This window comes from Carettochelys insculpta, chromosome 24, assembly GCF_033958435.1.
Source record: "Carettochelys insculpta isolate YL-2023 chromosome 24, ASM3395843v1, whole genome shotgun sequence".
Taxonomy (NCBI): domain Eukaryota; kingdom Metazoa; phylum Chordata; order Testudines; family Carettochelyidae; genus Carettochelys; species Carettochelys insculpta.
Window position 1 is genome coordinate 10,025,286 of NC_134160.1, and position 20,609 is coordinate 10,045,894.

At 45.6% G+C, this 20,609-nt stretch overlaps 1 protein-coding gene and 1 long non-coding RNA gene across 2 annotated transcripts in view; one reads left to right on the forward strand and one right to left on the reverse strand.

Moving 5' to 3' along the window:
* Nucleotides 1–1,178: 1,178 nt before the first annotated feature.
* LOC142001155 (uncharacterized) lies at nucleotides 1,179–7,522 on the reverse strand. Its single transcript, XR_012642406.1, has 3 exons — nucleotides 7,392–7,522; nucleotides 6,030–6,081; nucleotides 1,179–1,294 (listed from the first exon to the last, which is right to left on the reverse strand). It is a non-coding gene; the product is annotated as an uncharacterized LOC142001155 (long non-coding RNA).
* A 608-nt stretch (nucleotides 7,523–8,130) lies between these two features.
* Nucleotides 8,131–20,609, forward strand: part of ARID1A (AT-rich interaction domain 1A) — an 89,476-nt gene continuing 76,997 nt past the window's right edge. The window contains exon 1 of the mRNA XM_074976125.1: nucleotides 8,131–9,385. Coding sequence (XP_074832226.1) covers nucleotides 8,240–9,385 — 1,146 coding nt within the window. The 5' untranslated portion in view covers nucleotides 8,131–8,239. The remainder of the gene's footprint in view (nucleotides 9,386–20,609) is intronic.

Consider the following 20,609-nt stretch of genomic DNA (forward strand, 5'->3'; position numbering starts at 1 on the left):
GTCTGGAGTTACATATTCACAGTTCCAATCCGCTAATCTTTTTAATGTTACCCACATGTTGAATAAGAAGACAGAGGTGCTCTTCCCACGGTGCCCTCATTTTTAGGCCCAGATATCTCTACAACACATTTGTGCAAACTTGATATTATCTTGCTACTTTAAAAATCACAAATGTGTGAGACAGAGGACAAGGATGATCTTGTTAAATAAATTCTAGACTATGTAAAATATTTTTTTTGTACTCCACTTTCCATATTTCCCTCCTGTTTTGAGCTGCAGCAGATTAAAGATCTTTCCCATGGCAAACCTCTCAGAGTCTTGACTATAGTGCAGGCTCCACTCCACCTTCCTGTGTTAAAATCCAGTTCATCTTTTACAACTTTTGACTAGGGCTGGTAAAATAATGGATTTCCTTGACTCAGACTTGAGTCCACTTTCCTCTCTTAAAATGCATCCCAAAGTTTTTTTCAGTTCTGTCAAATGTTGATTCCAGAGTTCAGCATTATGTCTGAAACCTTAACTCACTGCCTCGCCTCATTCTTTCCACCTTTCTTCTTGCTTTTTAGGAAATAGCAAATCCAGTTTTAAAATCCACTCCAGCCTTTGAACTTTGTTGTTGAGTTCAGTAAATTGACAGAATTACCTTATGCTCAAACACCACTTCAGGGTTTTTTTTTTCTGGAGTGATTTCTCACTAGGTTCCTCTTTACCATTGTGCCAGTGTTTCAGGGGGAATAATACGATATCTTGATATTGCATTTAAATAACCTAAACAAGTACTGAAAAAGTCTTTGTTTTGTACATGCCCAGTAGATAGTTCACATGCATCAAATAAATAACCCATAAATAATATTAATACTTGGGTGCTATGAAGCTGCAATGAGTATGCTGAAGCTTGATGCAATAGTGTCTAAGATAGTAGAAAGAGACTATACAACATTTTAGTGCAGCTTGTGAATGTAAACCTGTTTCCAGGTAAATAAAATTTCTTCAGAAAAACTGGCCTCCAACCCCATAGGTGCTCCACTATAGTGTAGGTGATTTTTGCTATTTCCATTCCGTATTTTGCAATATATACTATGAATTAAAATAAATTAGTCTCTTATTTTTGGTCCAGTCCAGATATCCCATTTACGGTACACTTGAAAATCCCAGTAAAATGGAACAGCAGTTTCTTTCTCCAGTCTGCATGTTTCTGCTCAGCTCTTTCTTTCCAGTTTGGGTGCAGTAGTTAACATTTTATTAGAGAAACTCTATCCAGTTCCTCAAGTAATTATCCAGTCCATGTTTATAGCTTGTTTAAGGGGCCAGAGATGATAAGAAGGGAGAGAGAGAGAGAGAAAGAGAGAGAGAGAGACTTCAGTTCCGTTTCCATGTCAACAGTTCAGTCCATATTTGCCATCACACAGTTGGCAAAGCCTCTTTTATTAAGGAGACTACTCCTGTTTCTAGCACGCTAATCTATACCAGGTTTCCTAAACTGCCTTGGTGCTAGGTTAAATGGCAAGGCCACCTTCATGAAGGAGACTTTAAGAGCAAGCCTAGTGGTGGTGGCCTGCACTACCATGTGGGAGACCAGAGCTGGATTCCCATCATGTGGTGTCTGAACTGCTTGAAGCTGGCATGGCAGTGGAGTAAATACGCTCAGCAATGGGGGCAAGGGGACAGGGGAAAGTGCTGCTCACATAACTTCAATGACCCTTTATGTCAATAGAGGAGGAGAGTTGATATGTTTCAAAGAAAGTTGCCCACTTCTCTTTGGCCCGATGGTCTCAGGCACAACCATAAGGCTGTTGAGAAACAAGAAGAAGTCCTGTGGCACCTTATAGACTAAAAGATATTTTGGAGCATATTTTGCCCATGAAAGCTTATGGTCCAAAATATCTCTTAATCTATAAAGTGCCACAGGACTTCTTGTTGTTTTTGAAGATACAGAATAACTTGGCTACCTCTCTGAAGGCTGCTGAGAGGATTCTTAGGTCTTGGATTTAAATGTTGAAAGAACTCCGCTCTCTATTTTCTGAATCTATTTGGATTTCGTAGAGTGCTTCAGCATTCAATAAAACTGCAGGGCCTCCTGTTTGTGAGATGGATTCTGGAATTATTTCAGTTTTCACAAACTTCTTGGTAAAATGAGTGTCCCTTCCTATTGTGAAGGGAATCCCATTCTAGTTTCCACATTTCAATCAGCTCCAGGTTTCAGCATCCCACAGTCCCAAGGAGGGTGTGGGGCCTGGGACAAACCCCTCTGCTGCAGGCCCTGCCATGCCTCTCCTCTTGTCTCTTTCCCCGAGCAACACAAACTCTGATTTTTTCTGTTTATTGAATGTAAAGTATACACAGTATTAGCAGTGTCTTTTCTTTTCTTCTTTTTTGGTGCTGCTCTACTTAACATCCTAGACTTGGCTTTTCTGACTGCCATCAAGGATGCTAACTGTGATAATGCGTTTTGTGAAGTGGATCCTTGTTAAGAATTTTGGGATTATGGGGGCTTGGTGTGCAGCAGCAGCAGGGTTCACCTCTCCCTAGCCTTTCACCAGGCGGGCAGCAGGAACCAGAGTGGTCTGGCAGCCTGCTCTGCTCGGTCCCACTGTGCCTCCCTTCCAGCACACTGCACTCTGTTTCTCTGTGGCAGCAGGAAGTGGAGTGCCCTGAGGCTGGAGTACTCTGCTTCCCACCACTGCGGTGAACCCCCGCACAGCAGGTTGGGAGGGCAGCATGGCATAGTAGAGCAACCTGCTGCCCATGTGGTGAATGGGGCAAGGAGGAGTGAACCCTGCTGCCATGGCGCACCAGGCCCTGTAGAACCCTGGTTCCCTCTCATCCATAGGATGGTTGGGGCAGCTGCCACAGGCCCCTGAAAACATCAGACCTGGGGCAGCCATGCCAATTCATCCTATGGACAGGACGACTCCAACCACAGTGTTCTTTGAAGAATATTCCAACCGGGCCTGAAATTGTATGATAACTGGACATACAAATTCACAGTTTGGATGCAGGGAGTCTCTAGTCCAGTAATACTCAGTCCTCAGCAGTTCAGGAGTGAGATTAGCTTTCCATATTACCAAATGAGCTATAGTAGCATGAATTTATTGTTTTGTTTACTACATAGTTATATTTAAACAGTATGGGAGGGGAAATATATACAAGCATGCAGGTTGAACCTCACTAGGCCGGCATGATTCATATCCAGCAAGATACATAATCTGCCATGATTTTAGTTAGCTGACAGACAACCACTTATTGTGGCTGTGGCCAAATTTTCTGTGGTCCTATAAAGTTTGTTTCCAACCACTAGTCCTGGCTTTCAGTGTTCTGTGCGGTTGTTTAGCTGTGATTTACACCTAACTGTCTTCAAAGAGCCCAGAACGCAGTGAAATGGTTGGTAATGCTGCTAGATAATAGTGACTTCCTGTGGTCCTGCAAATTCTCTCGTTCAGCACTAGTCAGGTCCCATGGGTGACAGACTAGAGAGGTTTAACCAGTATCTATAAATTCTCACAGCAAAATGATCAATTTTTTTATCTACTACAATTGGGTAATAACAGTAAAATCATCCTGATTGGCTAATAATTAAATCACACATCTTATTTTAATATTGCGTGCTGCACATAGCCACTTGTAGCTCACAATCCTAAATCTGAGTATCAGTGCTTTAGACTGAAACTTAGGGCTTGTCTTCCATGAAGATTGACCCAGTAAAGGTTGATCTTCTGGAATTCGATTTTGTGCATCTGGTAAAGATGTGTGAAATCGAGCCCGCTGGGGTCGGCAGTCTACCCCTTTACCACTTGCTATCACGAGGAGTTAGGGAGGGCAATGGGAGAAACACTCCTGTTGACCTTCCTTAGTGAAGACAGTCAAATAAGTCAATTTCTGATGCATGGATTCTAGCTGTGCAATTGCCATAGCTAGCATTGCATATCTAAAGTTGACTTTTAGGTGTAGTGTAGATCTGCCTCTGGGCTCCTGAAATGTTTTTGATGGTTTCTAAAGGGGTCCAATGAGATGGCAAGGTTTAATTTCATGAGGCAGACTCTAATCTGGTTTCTGCAAGACTGTTATGCTCAGGATTTTGTAGCCAAAGAGGGTTTTGGATAAAATGGTAGCAACTGTTCAATTCTATTTTTTCTATATGCGCACACAGTTCTGAGTTTAAGACTCTCTTTAAAGTGGGAGAAGCATTCTTGAAAGGGATAGCTTGTTGCTTTGCTGCTCCTTGATCTTTTTTGGATTTGATAGCCCACCATATAACTTGGTAAATCCACAGGGCCAACTTTGTGTGAGAAGCTAGCTTGGGTTCTGTTGGTTTTCCTTAATCTTTTCATATATTTTAAAAGCGATGTTCTCATAGGGCAAGCATATACAGACCTGCCCAGCCCCTTTCTGCTGGAGGAAAAGTTTTGTAATAGGCCTACAAATAGGCAGGTAGAAGATATTGGAAATTTATGGAATCCAGCCCAAATTGAGGCCTCAGAGGTTTCAGAATTGGTAAAGTGCATCTTATGAAGGGAATTCCAATCCAGTTTCTGATTCTAGACTATAATATTGACTTTTATTTCAGATTAGATTATAAGCTTTTCATAAGGATTGTTTTCCTAAATGTTTGTTTAGCACCTAGCATGTTGTGATGACAATCCTCAGAGCAGCTTTTAACTGACTGCTGCAAAACAGATACTAACTATAGCTGCCTCTATGTATTATCCCACTGGAATTTCAGTAAAACAGTAGAGAGAAAATTGGAGACAAGAACCCCTCTTTTTTAAGGCAACTTCACGGAGGTGAAATCTACTCTGTGTTATACGTTGTACTTTAAAATGGTGACAGTGCCTTGGTTAGGGAGCCTGTTTGTTGCTCTGGAATTCTGCACATTTTGAAGTTAGCTATTTGGCTTGTGTGAACAATTTTCTATTTACTGTAAAGCATACGCAGCATTAAGAGTGACCATTTTTCTGGTCCCATCCCACTTACAGTCCTAGACATGGCTTCTCTGACTGCCATCAAGGATGCTAGCTGTGGTAATGCTTTTTGTGAACTGGACCCTTATCCACCAATCCATTTCACAAACACCCTCAAAGCATAATATCTGATAATCTCTACAGGTAACTATTGCTCTTACTTGTTTTGAACTGATGTTCTAGCATTGAAAGACTGTATGTCTTTACCCTATAGACATGTTTTCTTATGGCATAATTAAATATAACAGTTCTAAAGCTTTTAGAAAACTTCTACTTTACAAAAATAAATCAGTGAGGGATGAAGGAGGAAACCTCTTACAAATGTACTGTGAGGATAGTGATTGGGTTCTAGAACTTGATTGTATTAGAAAACAGTAGATGCAACATTCACATAATAAAAGAAATTTTACAGCACAGGTAAAAAGTCCAGTGGTGTCTCTGCTACTGGGCCTCACAGCTAACTATACTATTAGGACAATGTAGTATAGCCGCTATACTTCTTTCCCTCTCTAAGCCCAATGTGTGGTATCATGATCCAAACTGAAAAATAGCATAGCAAGTACTAATGTAATGTGTGACTGACTAGTTAGCAGTAATACTTTGCACTGTTGAGATTCTCACATTAAAGAATCTTCAAAGTGTTCTGTGAACGTTATTTTTCTCGTGCAACCACTGGACAAATTTAATAGAATTTAGTATTTCACAAATGAGGGAAACAGTGCCATGGAATGGTCTGTTACTTATTTCTGCATGTGTTGTAGGTGTACATGAAACTTCCTCAGCCTTATCCTAAGGGGTTTCCTAAACAAAAACCAGTTCTACTCCAGTTAATCATCAATAGAAGCAGGTTGAAAAGATCACAAAAAGACAATGGGTGCTGATAGAGAGGATTGTGATACAAAATAGTATAACTTACTTTGAATTATTTAAAAATCTGAATGCGAAGAAGGAACTTGCCTAATTATATATGTATTACAGACACAAAACCTATATTTAAAAAAAGTTGTTTAGGTTGTAAAGTCAAACACTTTAAAGATAGGAAGTATTGGATTTACAGTAATCCATTCCAACCTTCATTCTGCTCTTTATCCATCCAGCCTGTTATCTGAATAAGGCAGGAGTCCTGTGAAAAAAAAAATTGTGATCATATAATTTGAGTGAATCAATGCATACATAAAAGGGGCAAGAATTCAGGTTGAATGAGCAACTCCAAATCTGACATTTTTTAACTTAAATTGTTTGCCTTCACAATGAAAATAGCTTTTAATATATTTTTTCATGACTTCTAGGGTTTTTTAAAATGTGTGTGTGTGTGTGTGTTGGGCAGGGGAGGGATGGGGACTTTTGCATCATAGTAAACATATCACTTGAGTTACAAGACTAACTCTCCTGATGGCCTGCTGGGGCAATATGCTACATCCACAGGGGGCCTGGCATGATTCAACTCTCTTTCCTCCCTCGCTAGAAGACCCTTGCCTTCTCTGGTCCTTTGGAGCAGGGGACACATGCTGCTCAGCCCTATATTGGACCTTGTGTAGTTATGATGGGAGCCTGACTTGGTTTTCAACTCATCTCTTGGAAATTGGGAGGCCTACTCCGGGTGATGCTCTTACAGAAGGCGATGAGAATGAGGTAGGACATTAGAACCATGTGATTGGCCTGAAGGATGTCTAGTCAGGTGGGGAGCTTGCCTTGGCTCTCTCTTACCCTCTCCTGGCAGCTCCCAGCTGTTCCCAGTGTACCGCCTGCTGCTTTGGCAGTAGTGTGAGCCCCTGACTTCAGCATGTTTATGTTCAGTTATTATTTTGGCATACTGCCAACATTTTCCAGAGGAACACAAGCAACAGACAGGAAATGGCAATTTTTAACAGTTTATAACAGCTAAATCTGAATGGAAAATCGTGGGACAAAGAAAAGGCATTTATCTAGCCCAAGGGGGCTTTCTTGCTGAACTTCAGAGGCCTTCTGCAAACAATACAGTATAAAAAATTTCCCCAAAGTTGAAAGATATTTAAAATGGATAGTATTAGGCATCCTACGAAAGAGACTCTTCCACGCCTCCCCATAAAAATTGCTGCACATTATATTGTTTGGTAGCTAGAATTCTTTTCCAAACCTTTCTTTAGCCCATGCTCCCAGAAGTAAGGAAGACACTTCCCTCAGGGCAGCTTTTATTCCATAATTATCTACTTAAGAGATCTTGTACATTCCACTAAAGCATCTGGTACTAGCCAGTGTTGCAGGATGCTGGATGGAAAGGGCCTCTGGACTGAACCAGACTGCATGTTCCTGTACTCCAGGCTCTTAAATCCATGATCTTATGGCCAGCATGATATCCCAGTTATGGGGGGGGCAGAAAAAACCCAGCACTCCTGACTTGCAAAGTTAGACTAGAAGGCAGGAATCCTGGCTCCCAGACCAGTGCTTAATGACCTTCTACTTGTTCTTCTTTAGCCCAGATGAACACCAGCGTCTGGTCGTTGCCAGCATCTTTTCGTACGCCGGGTAGTCGTACAGCCTGGGGAGCGTTTTAGTGCGTGTCTTCCGAAGAGGGAGCCTGCAGCGGTCCGCTTCGCCCCGGCTGAAATCCGCTCCGTGTTTCGCAGCAGGGGAGCTTCCTTTTGTGGCGGAAGGTGAGGCTCGGCTCCGCGGAATCCGCTGCGGGTTTTACGTGCGGCCGCGGCCTCAGCTTTGCTGAGTTGCAAGCGTCCGGGGCCTGCCCGCTCCTCCTTTGTGAAGGGGGGAGGCTCCAGTCCGGGCCAGGCTCCGCTCCAGGTTTGGCAGGCCGCCGCGGCGCTGGGTAAAATGGCAGTGCTGAGCCTCGTGTCGGAGTGAGCAGGACTCGGCGGACGAGAGTCGGGAGCTGCTACTTGACTTGCCTAGTCCGGCCCCGCAACCGCGCAGCCCGGCTCCAGGGACGGGGTCCGTTCGTCCGCCGTGTCCCCCTCCCTCCGTCCCTCCCTCCCGCCTCTCCCACGCCGGGAGCCCCGTCCCGGGTCCCCCTCCTTCTCCCCCCCCCGCTCCCTCCTCCCCTTTCTCCGCCGGCTGCAACCGAGGAGGCACAGCGGGGCCAGGCCCCGGGGAGCCCAGCCCAGCGGAGCCCTCCCCACCTTGCCAGCCCGGCCGGGGGGAATGAGCCGCCGCTGCCCTGAAGAGCCCGCCGCCGCCTGAGCGGGGAGCAGCGGAGCAGCGAGGTCTCCCGCCGGCCGGCCAGGCAGGGGAGCAGCTCTCAGGGGCAGGGGCCCGGGGGGGTGGCGGCTAGGTGGGGAGGGGGGGGGATCATGGCTGCTCAGGTCGCCCCCGCCGCCGCCAGCAGCCTGGGCGCCCCGGCTCCAAGTGAGCTGAAGAAAGCGGAGGCGCAGCAGCGGGATTGTTCCCCGGAGGAGGCGGGGGGCGAGGCGGCGGCGGAGCGCGGCGGCGGCGGCGGAGAGAAGCAGGCGGAGAGCGAGGGCCCCCCGGGAAAAGAGCTGCAGGACGGGGCCGAGAGCAACGGAGGGGACGCCGGAGCCGAGCCAGACCTGAAGAGCTCGAACGGGAACCCGGGCCCCAGGCCCGCCGCTGCCGCCGCCACCCTGAACAATAACCTCCCGGAGCCGCCCGGTGGCGGCGGCGGCAGCAGCGACGGGGTGGGGGCGCCGCAGCAGCAGCAGCAGCAGCCGCCGCAGCAGCCTCCCCCTTCGCACCCGGCCGCCTTGCCCCCGCCAGCCTACGGCTTCGGGCAGCCCTACGGCCGGGGAGCCCAGGCGGTTGCCGCCGCTGCCGCCGCCGCGGCTGCCTTCCACCAACATGGCGGACAACAAAGCCCTGGCATGGCAGCGCTGCAGAGCGGGGGCCTGGAGCAGCCCTACCCGGGACCGGCGGGGGCCCCCCCGGGGCCGCCCCCTCCCCAGAACTCGCACGGCGGCGCCGAGCACGGCTTCCCCAACCACCAGTACAACTCCTACTACCCGGCCGCAGCCGGGCGCAGCGCCGGCGCCTACCCGCCTCCCCCCCAGGCCTACGCCCTGAGCTCCCCCCGGGGCAGCGCGCAGAGCCCCGCGCAAGTGGCCGCCGGAGCCAAATCCCCCGCCGCCTTCCAGCAGCAGCGCTTCGGGGCCATGGGGCCCTCGGCCGCCGGCGGGGCAGCAGGAGGAGGGGGTGCCACCCCGCAGCCCACAGCTACCCCCACCCTCAACCAGCTGCTCACCTCCCCGAGCTCATCCCGCGGCTACCAGGGCTACCCCGGGGGCGAGTACAGCAGCGGGCCCCAGGACGGGGGAGCCGCTGCAAAAGGCCCGGCCGCGGACATGGCCTCCCAGTACGGCGGGGGCAACAGCCAGGCCTGGGCCACGGCCACAGGAGGGGGCCAACAAAGGAGCCACCACGCGCCCATGAGCCCCGGGAGCAGCAGCGCTGGAGGGGGACAGCCGCTCGCTAGGACCCAGCAGGTGAGAGCTTGGCCGGGGGAGATGCGTGTAGGGGCCTGGGACCTGGGCCGGGGTTGTGAGTTAGGGGATGGGCGCACGTGGAGTGGCTGAGGACAATGGGGCAAGGACACATGGGAGGCCCTCACAAGGGGCAGGGTTCAGGCACACGGGGGGACGGGGGGGTTCACGGCGTGGCCGATTTTTCCTACGGGTTCCCTCCCCTACTTGGACCCACACTGCTGGGGAGCTGCCATTGTCTGTGTTTTTCTCTCTCTCTAAAATGGCTGCCTCTCTGCCTTCTCTTCCTCCCCTTCCAGCCTTTGTGCAAGGCTTCCAGAGAGGTGCCTTCTCCTTCCTTCTTCCCCTGCCTGCGCTGGTGGCTCTAGAGGGGAGCTGGAGGGAGCTCCTGGGTGGAGGAAGGGCCTGGTAGAGTGGTGCCTATGTGCTTGGGGTAGAGGTGGGTAGCAGAGCTCCTCGCCCTTGGTCTGGGGAAAGGGTGCGATCAGTAGGGATGGTGGGAGCTCGGCAGAGCAGCACTTAACACATTTGCTCGCATTACACTCTTTCTCCTCCTTGTCCTTCCTAGTGAGGGGCCTGTGCATTTCCTGGGGGTTGGAAGGTGGGAAGTGACCTGCTTTGGGCAGCTGCAGCCTGCCCAAGTTAGCTGTGGCCATTTTCCTAAGTAGTCTTTTGCTTAGCCCTGTGGCCTGGGCCTCTCTCTGGAAGTGCTGGTAAACAGTTCAGTGATTGGAGTAGTAAGTGCAGATTGCTTTGGTTTGGGATTTGAATTATGGAGGTAAAATCCTTCTGTCAAAGCCAGGAGACAGTTGGTCTTAGGTTGACATCCTATCTGTGATCTGATTGGCTCCCCATCTCCTGCTCTTGGCCATTTATAATTGCCTCTGATGTAATGGTACAACAATCCTGATGAGCTCATAAACTTTTACACTCTGCTTTTCTGCCAGCCATAACCCAAACCATCGTTGCCACTATCTGCCTTTTTATTCCACAGCTGAAATTGGCTGTGACCTTGAGGAAGTTGAGTAGCAATACTGTATCAGCAGGAGCAGAGTTCCAGACAGGCTGCCCTTGTTGCATTGTGCAAGAAACAAAAGGGGAGGCAATGGCATTTTGTTTGTACCTTGGATTTATTTTGCTTGTTATATTTTATACAGCCTGGAATAGATTCTGTGTTGTTGGAACAGTAGCAGGGGTTTGCTGTACAATGGCCTTGCTGTTTGTTTTGGTTATGTGACTTTCCCATTGGTATAAAGGATTTCTTTGATGGATCTAAGGATGCATTTATTCCCAGCTAATTTAGACCCGTTTCAGAATTGAAATTGTTTGGCTGGGTTGGTTATCAGATGGGGATTGTGGGGCTTTTATTGTGGGGGTGGGTTAGGGGTTGTGTCAGAAACCTTTTAATAAGAATTCATAATTGCAGGAATGGTGAATTATCTAAGTACAGGCCTAATTCCATACCTGTGTTTCTAGACATTTTTAATCACTAATTTAATTTTTACTTAAGTTGGGAGGGACCAATCATTTGCTGGTTACAGTGACATTAAACATCAAAAACCTGAAACAGGTGGGTCTGATATGTTATCAGTTCCTACTTTTGGGACAGGAGTGAGCGCAGGTAAAGGAATAATACAATTCTTTTGTTAATTTGTTGGAAATGTAGCAAATGGCAGAAATACAAGTGTGTTTATAATACTTTCAGCTACAAGCACATCACACATTTTGGATATTGGAACAGTGATGCTAACACCGTTCATATCTGTTCTTAATCAGCTTGCAGATAACCTTACACTGTGTTTACATGTCTTAGTTCTGAATGTGTAATAGCCTTGTGCAGGACTGACTTCTCTCTGCCCATACCCTGCTTGTTTTCATTGCAAACTCAGAGTTAGAGACACTTGATACTCTGGAGTGCAACATGCAGCTCCAGAGTTTTCCCTTCTTGCTTGGTCCTCTTCCGTGGCTCTGAAAACTTAGTGAAAGTTTTTTTGTTTTTTTTTTTTTTCCCTTGATAACTGATATGCTTCAGCTTAGCTGTGTCCTCTGTTAAATTGAAACTGTGTGTTTACTAGTGGAGTGGCCTTTTATCACTGCTGTGGTTGCCACATTGTCGGCATGCAGCTTGTAGTAACTGTTCTGGGTAGAGGTTTGAGTTCGTGGACGATACAAGCCTATGTGTTTGCAAGAAAGTTGCATAAATGCCTCATAAAAACTGATGTCCCATTGAGAATTTTTCTTTTTAAACAAACAAACAAAACCCAATATGGATAGAATGGATAGTAAAACACAGCCAAAAATTCAACCTGGCTAACATGGATAGTAAAACATGGCCAAAGAGTAAACATCTTTGCACAAGAATAAAAATTCTTTCTTAGACCTGTATGGTTTGTGCACTGCATGGTTTATGATTCTGTGATAGAAACTGTCAAAAAATTACTTTTAAAAAAAACCAGGATCACCTCAAAACTTCCCCCCCCCCCCCCCCCCCGCCCATGAGATATGTTTGGGGGAATTCTGGTTTGATTCTGTGTGTGGCTTATAGTAGTAGTAGGCATCCTTGGCTTATAACTTGAATCATTCAGTGTAATTTATGAGTCTTCTAGTTATCATCTCATAAGTAGAGATGTATAGAGTGTATGTTTTTTGAGTGATTTGTAATTTAGATTATGCAAATGGCCTCCATTAAAAAGTTCTATGCGCCAAGGATTATCGGATACAAAGCCCTGTACTGTGGAACAGGTTTCCATGTTTCTTCTCCAGTGCCTTTAATAAATAAGTTATTAATAATACTCCAAACCTGTGTTTTTTAACTTACACTGGATACACTGCAAGGATCTTAGATTGAACTAAAGCCAGTGGTTTCGGTCACTTTTTTTTTTTTTTCTTTCTTGTACAGCAGTGAACCAATTGGTGCTTATCAAATAACTTTACCTGAGAGATTTTTCAGAAAGATGAGATCTGGGGAGAGAGAGAGAACAGTTAACTCCACCCACCTCCAAAGTATCTCTACTTATAGTTGAAGGTATGGACTTTGGGGAAAAGGATGTAGTTGGTTTTCTTCATAAAGTCATCCAGAAGGGGAAAATATTCAGGTTTCTTTTTGGAGGGTAGGCGCTAAGGAAGAAAGAGCATAAGTGTCATAATCATCCTGAGTTTAGAGAATCAGTGACAGATATTTTGGTATTGGAAAAAGTTCAGGAAAGGGCAACAAAATGATCTGAGGTTTGGAATGGCTGTCATAAGAGGAGAGATTAAAAACCCGGAACTTTTCCGTTTAGAAAATAGGAGACTTAAGCGGGGATAGAGGCCTATAAAATCATGGCTGGTATGGAGAAAGTGAATGAGGAAAAGTTACATACTTCTTCCCGAAACCCAAGAACTACGAGTCAACAAATGAAATTAATAGGCAGCAGGTTTAAAACCAAAGGAAGTGCACAACATGAAACTCTGCCAGAGCCTGTTGTGAAGACCAGGACCTTAAGAGGTTTCAAAAAAAGAACTAAATTGATGGAGGATAGGTCTATTGATGTCTGTTAGCCAGGCTGTGTGGAGTGGTGCCCGCTACCCTTTCTTTGTCAGTAGCAGGAAATGGATGGCAGGGAAGGGATCACAGGACGATTGCTAGTTTCTGGTCATTCCCTCTGGGACACCTGGTATTGGTCACTGTCAGAAGACAGGATACTGGGCTAGATGGACCTTTGATCTGAGCAAGTATGGACATTCGTATGACGGGTAGCAGGCCTGTGCCTCCACATCTCTTACTTTAGGCATTACTTCACTTTTTTAATGTAAAATCTCTACTTGGAAGACTTTCCTATAAGAGGTTAAGAACAGTGGCTCACTTGGGCACAGGTTTGATAGAAATATGTAGCCTTCTTAAACACTCAAGACTTTTGCAGATAGGTCTATTAAAGGAATGCAGTGCTCATTTCTGGGAAGCTTGTGTTACAGGGAAGTTCTCTACCTTTATGGATTGTGGTAGGTTCATGGACTTTGTTTATTCTTGTGACCATTTTAGTCTGGAAATATGGAGTTGGATTGACAACCCAAGACTTGTTTTTACAGAATAAGTGACTCTAGTAGACACTGGTGGTCTATGGGAGTGACAGCAGGAAATCTGGGCCAACTCACATACAGAGCTGCTAAACTGGGGGGTCAGCAACCAAAATAGTAAGAAGAGCCATTTTTTTCCAGGTCAGTTAAAACAAAACCAAAAAAAAAAACTCTAATTGAAGAGCAGCAATGCGTGTGAATACGAGATGGTCTATAACGTTAAACCATATTCTTAGTAATCCATGTTTTAAGAAAAGTACGCAGTGACGATTTATGATGTGATACATATTCGCTGCAGGATGTTCACAAATTTTTTACATATTCTATTTCCTCACGCTTTGAGTATGTTTGTCCCACTGCCTTTCACTCCTGAACTTTTTCTCTGTCTGGAGGGTGGTAGGGTGAGTTATGCAGTGTTTTGAGATGACATATTTGCTATTTGAATATGAGCTGTTCATTTTTGGGCTTCTAGACATTCACCATTTGTCGAAAAATAATCAGGAGGGGTTTTTTTTGCTTTGCAATTGTAGCATCGAGAGCCACAAAAGTCCTTAAAGAGCTGCATGTAGCTCCGGGGCGGCAGGCTGCAGACCCCTGTTCTAGAGCTCTTATTAAAGTGAAGATAAGCACTAACCCTTTTTCTGTAGCACGTGGCTGATTTGGATATTGGACTAGGATTTGTGCAGTCCCATTTCTAGTACATTATTTTTTAAGAGAGTGGTGTTGGGGGAGGGGAATCCCCCACCCTCCATGAATAGATAGGTGGGTGTTTGTCATGGTACAACATTAATTGCAGTCAAAGGTAGTGGGAGATGTCTTTTGGGTTGCATTAAACATTCATATGTTGAATAACCTCTCTCTAGGTGTACTGTCATCCAGAGGCACGTATTATGTGTACATGGAACTCATTTTAAAACAGCAGTATGCTGCTTTAAAAGAAAAACAAAACCCAAAACTCTGGGACCAATTGTTGTTTTTAAATCTAAACATTAGTAGCAAATGAAGCATGAACATGTTGTTAAAAACATGGTTTTCAAACTAAATTGGCAGGACAGAGCCACTGAGTGCCAGTGAGCTGTGATATCTTGGAATCTGAAATTGAGCCCTGGCTCCTGTTCACTTTTATCTTAAGTTTTTTCCTTGCTTAATATTGTTGGAATGTCTTGTATTGCCTGTGCCTGTAAGGTCTAGTAAATGCTAGATCTCTCCAAAAAAGAGGTGGCATTCTTCTGTGATGTAGGCCTTGGCTGTGAGTGACTTTCAGACCTTGTCTATTACTAGGTTCATACTACAGTGGAAGATCGACCTGCTCAGGTTTGATCTACCTGGGTTTTGTTTCCCGCATGTGTGAATTGGCACTTTCCAGTGTCAAAGTCGACTCCAGAACACTTCGCCAAGTGGAAAGGATTAAGGAAAGTTGTTAGGAGAAATGCTCCTGTTGACCACCTTCTGTACAGACAGCCATTGAAGTTGACAACTGATGAGTTGGTTTTTAGCTGCACATATTGGCGGTCAACTTACGTTTAGTATAGACATCGCCTCTGTTAGAAAAATGCACAGGTTTTGTTAAATTGATTTTTTTTTTTTTTTTTTAAATTGACTTAAATTGACGCAAGACCCTGCAGTAGTGTTTCCCAATTTCATTTGGCCATGGAACCCTTTTAAACTCAAACAATCTTGTGGAATCCCATTCCCAGGCTTTACCTGCCACAGCCCCCAACTCTGCTCCCCCATTTCCAGGCTTAACCCCCTCTCAGCCCTAAACCCGCCCAAATACCTTACCCACCATAGTGGACGACCCTACCTCTGCTCCTCCAACTCTGGCCCCGAGGGGCCCAACACAGGATCTGTCTGACTCCCCTACCAGTGGGAGTGGAGCAGTGAGTCGCAAGGAGCTGCAGAGGAGTCGTCGGTGGCAGTGGAGCCTCAAATGACTCATTAAGCTGCATGCAGCTCTGGAGCTGCAGGTTGCAGACTCCTGACTGCGGAGCCCTGGGGAGCTGTGGAACACCAATTGGGAAATGCTGCCCTAATGTAAAACTGCTTAAAAGGGTGTATTGCTTGAGGAAGTAGGCATGCTTAGGATTGAATCAGATGAGCTAGATTAACTTTCATATTGATTTTAGTTAACTGGTGTAGTGTAGACAAGGCCTTGGCCTCCCCATTCTCTTTGGATACTGTGTGCATGTGTTTTGGTAGGGAGGCATTTCAGGATACAACTTGAGTGAGCTTTGGGAGGCACTGATGAACTAATGCAGGGGTGGTATGTTGAATAGTAACAGAAAGGGAGCCGGGCTAGTCTATATAATATCAAAACAAAAAGCAGCCCAGTAGCACTTTAAAGACTAACAAAATAATTTATTAGGTGATGAGTGTTTGTGGGACAGACCAAAGCTCATCACCTAATAAATTATTTTGTTAAAGTGCTACTTGGACTGCTTTTTTGTTTTAACGCAGGGGTGGGGAATCTTTTTTTGCTTCGGAGGGCCACTGACACAGAAAAATCAGTCAAAGGCCATACACTGGTAAGATCCTCACTGACCTGGCCCCCAAGTGAGGAGGAAAAAGACACCTCAGGTTCCAGCCCCGTTGGCCGGGGGCGGGGGAGGAGACGCCAAAGTTCAGGGCTTACCAAGGGCAAGACTAACTCTTTCGGGGGCTCGTGGCTAATACATTTCCTATGGCTCTTCTATGCTGTGGAATGGGGCCAAAAATGAGGGTAGCCATGGCTGAGTGGGGGGTGCTGGGTGGAGTGCTGGAGCATGCTGGGGGTGGGAGTGAGGATGGAGCAGAAGGGTTGGTGTGCAGTCACTGGGCAGGAGGGTGCAGGGGGCTGGGGTGCCTACCTGGCACAACTTCCAGGGTGGCATAGCTGCCTCTGCTTGGCTCTGTGCACTGCATCGACGTTCCTCCCTGCCCACTGCTTCTCCTCTTAGCTGCAGTTCCTGGCCAATGGGAGCAGTGCTTGTAAGGAGCACTTTCCTGCAGTGCACAGAGCTGTTTCCTCCCCTTTGACAGGCAAAGTAGCCCTCAGTTTTCCTTGATGGGCCTGGAAGACGCAGCATTCGCCCTGATAGCAGGGAGCGGATGATCCTATCCATCCACGGTGCCCCTCCTGTGTCTCCTCTCCTACCCGCCTATGGCTGGAGTGCTAGCCTTGGCCCAGTCTGCTGAGGGGCATGGTGGTGAAGTCTGGAGTCTTGTGGGCTGCATCAAGGCAAACTGCAGGCTGGGCCAGAAATTTCCCATCCCTGACCTAATGCCATCTACTAGTGGAAAGAACACCAAGATGGGAGTCGGAAGTGGTGTCCAGTTTTCATGTTCCCTGTGTTTACATGTATACCCTTGGACAAGTCACGTGATCGCGCTCTGCTGTGGGTACCTAGCTGATGTGGGTTTAGTGATGCTTGCTCACCTTAATAGAATACGGGGAGGCCTACAACTGAAGGGCATTACATAAGTGCTTATTTGTTACTTGGCATGGGGGAAATGAGATCACCTTTCTCAGTATGGTAGCTCCTGTAGTGCGGCTGTTCGTATCTTGGCAATGTGCCCTCTGGAGTTTGGGATGACGATGGGGTATGGGCAGGGGAAGATGTCACATTATTAATTCCCTTTTAAACCAGGCAAACAGTTTTCTGTAACTGTTGGTGTAGTTCTCTTTGCATTCTACTTGACTTGTTAAAATAGGCTGTAATGCTAATACTGCGGTGGCTTTTTCAGTGGTATATATTTTTGTAGTGTACCAAATCTTTCTTTCGTCATGGTAGGAGGTTTTAGAGATGGGGGGAGGAATATGGGTGTGTTTTGATTATCACTTTTTTTTTTTTAAATCACAAAGATACTTAAGCTTCCAAGCAACGAAGGGTCCTGTGGCACCTTATAGACTAACAGAAAAGTTTTGAGCATGAGCTTTCGTGAGCACACACTCACTTCATCAGATGCTATTCATCAGACACTTAAGCTTCCAAGGATACTTTGGGCTCTTATAACACCTTTCGTCTGAGGCTATCATTGGTAATGTCCCTGGAACACAGGTAAATGTATAGCATCAACTTGCACTTAAATTTAAAAAAAAAAAACTTTAAAAATGAATATAAAGTAACATCTAATTTCCATAATTGCAACATTAGAGGAGAGAAGGTTCTCCTACCTCCCTGGTCTGATTACTTGGTACATTTGAGGCCAGTTTGTATATGTGCAGTTTGATGGTGCTCAGTTGCAGGTACTGTCTCATGCACTGCACTAAGGAGAAGTTCACCTACATTCTATTGCTTGGATTCTGCAAGAGTGTTTTGAAGTAGTCACAGTAATAAATCAAAAACTGAAGGGGTGGGCATGTGCAAAGTGAAGAAAGGCAAGAGGGATGAGCCTAACACAGCAGTGATATTGCTGCTAGGCTCACCTACTTCCACTCCTGCAAAGATCCTTATAAACATCATGGGGGAGCACAGTATCTTTTTTTAAAATCAGGCACTTAAGTCATATCCTTTAAAGGTGATACGTCAAACTTAAATGTGTTTTGAAATCAATTGGGGGGGGGCGGGAAATTATTCTAAACTTTGTAAACCTGCTAGTCAGAGATGAATGTGACAGATGGGGCTGATGGTGGGATGGAAGCTATTCCTTCTTGTGGCTATTTGGGGAAAATTGAGTGGAACTGTCCTAAGTCTTGTGTGTCTTTCTACTGACTACCTGGCCTGGATGACAGAGAAATTGACAGTTGTCTTTGCGTTCCTTATTCACTTAAGCAAGTTGAACAGCTGCAGAGATGGTGTTCTGCAGGTACTGGAAGACTTCCAGTAACTTTCCAAACATGAAGTTGAATGTAAGCATTACAACGTTCCAGGTTTAAATGTAACCTTCTCTTTAAAGACGAAATTCTTTCTAAGTTCATAGTCTGGACAGTGTGCCTTTTCCTAAGGAAAGCTTGTAGCTTGAGCACAGATCTTTTAGTTCTAGTCTTGCAGTCTTGTGGTGTTAGCCCTGTTACAGAAGGGAATCCAACACAGAGGGCGGGTGATTTGCCAGGGTGATGTAGCAAGTCTGTTTGTTACACAGCAGACACTAATAGAAGCTAGATCTTCTGACGCCCAGACCTAGATACCTGAATCACAGGCCATTGATTCATTTGAACTACCTGCAGTGTGTTTTTGTTTTTTTTTTTTTTTTTTTTTTTTTTTTTTTTTAATGTTACATTGTCTAAAGAAAAACAGTACCCAAACCAGCTGGAGGAGGTGTGCAGAATGACAGAGTGGCTTTAGTAAGGTCTAGAACAGGAACAGCCCGCTCCTTTCAGGGTTGATCTCATGAGTGTACTTTCCGTGTTCCTGTAGTGATCTAATCATGTGGTGTAAATAGCCAATAGGGATTGGGGAGGGGTTCATATTTCTTCTTTATACACCTGCACTCCCAGTTCTTGTCATAGTTCAGCAAAAGCATTTGCATTCCTTCCTCCCCTTTCTGGAGTGTCTCCCAGCTTTAAGCACTTACTGTCCTGTTATATGTGAAAGATTTTTTTTTGGTAGTGAAGTGTGTAAGATGGTATTTAATAAGTGAACATAACAAAGGCAATATGAGAGTTCTTCAGTAAATAATTGTTTTAGATACTCCAGAGTAAAGTGATATTGCAGATGGAAGCTGAGTTCCAGGGCCATCCCCTTTTGTGGGAGGGGTTGGGAGTGGAAGTTGAATGACAGGGGGATTGGCGCACCCTCCTTCCCCCCCATTCCTGGAGGGAGGGTAGCTTTTTTTTTTCACCTGTCCTGAGAACCCTGTGTGTAGAAGTAAAACATTGACAAACTCTGTGTTTTTCCCACTTTATAACCATTAGTGTCATGTGCAGGAACTAGTATGTTGATCTTCCTGTGATGTAATTAATGTGACTGGAATGTTGTCGAAGACCAGAAATGAAATTGCCAATCAGGGTCTTCAAAAGTTGCTAGCTGCAGCTCTGACGCTGCTGGGCTGGTATTAATTAATATTGTGGTGTAGCTCTGAGGGTCAGTATGTGAATGTGAGCTTTCTGTAGTGAAGTAGTGCTTTCGGAGCCTGTCCCATTAGCTTAGGTTCTCTGCCTCCCCAAGAGGCAGTCATCTATGTTGATTAGAGAAGATCTCCCCTCAACTTAGTGCTGTCTGTTTTGAGGGCATTAAGTCAGTATAACTCAGTTGCTCAGGGGTATAGGAAAATCCAGTCTATAGATCAAGCATATATATTACAAGTTAGAACTAAGACAATGTATCGTAGGAACTGAAAATGTTCCCTGTTGGATTTCCTAGCACTTTTTTTTTTTTTCTGGTAATAACTTTTTTGTGGCTTCACAGCATATCTTTTGCAATCTGAGAAGACAAAGACCTGTGGTTAGAGATGTGCCGCCTCTTTGTTTGGTGAAATTCCGTATAGGCTTGACTGAGAAAAATCTGAAAATCTCCACTTCTTGTGTAGTGTTGGTGCACCTTTGATAGCTTGCCAGAAGTTGCACCTGAATTTTAAAAAAACTGGGCTTAGGGTGATGCCCTACCCCATACGCACTGGGAGAGCTGGCAGGGAGGGTCAGCTCACAGTGATCCTAGTAACTGGGGCATTTTTCCTCTTCCTCTCCTCCCCATGGAGTGGGGGGAATTGAGACCAACTGACTCCCAACTATCAACTCATTCCATTGACTTTAATTGCAGTGAAGTGTTTAGAATTTCTGCGTATTATGCCATTGATGTCTCATATAGGACTCTCTTAGAAATGAGGTCTATAAACCAGTGCCTCCTGCCAAAAGTTTGGTTTAGTGAGTGACTTGACATCTTCATAGGAAGATTGGTGGAAAGGCAAATACGGAACAAAATTCTCCAGGGGTATGCATTCCACATGTATTGACCATGAGACATTTTTGTCTTTAGTTTAGAATTCTGTCTTACTTGTTACACACCTTCTGTCTCTTGCAACAAATAGATTAGGCTGTATGTAGGCACCCTGCTTTATCCCACAGCCTTGACTCATACGTTATACGAGGGCAAAACTTAAGCTGGACTTGCAGCCTAACTTGAGCACATAACTTTTGCATAGGGTTTTTAGTATTGTAAATACACTGCTGAAATTTAGAATCACCTCAGTGCTAGACTGGGTAGATAGCAGTCCATCTTAAATTCAATCCCTGTGGCAGTTCTCTATCTTGATT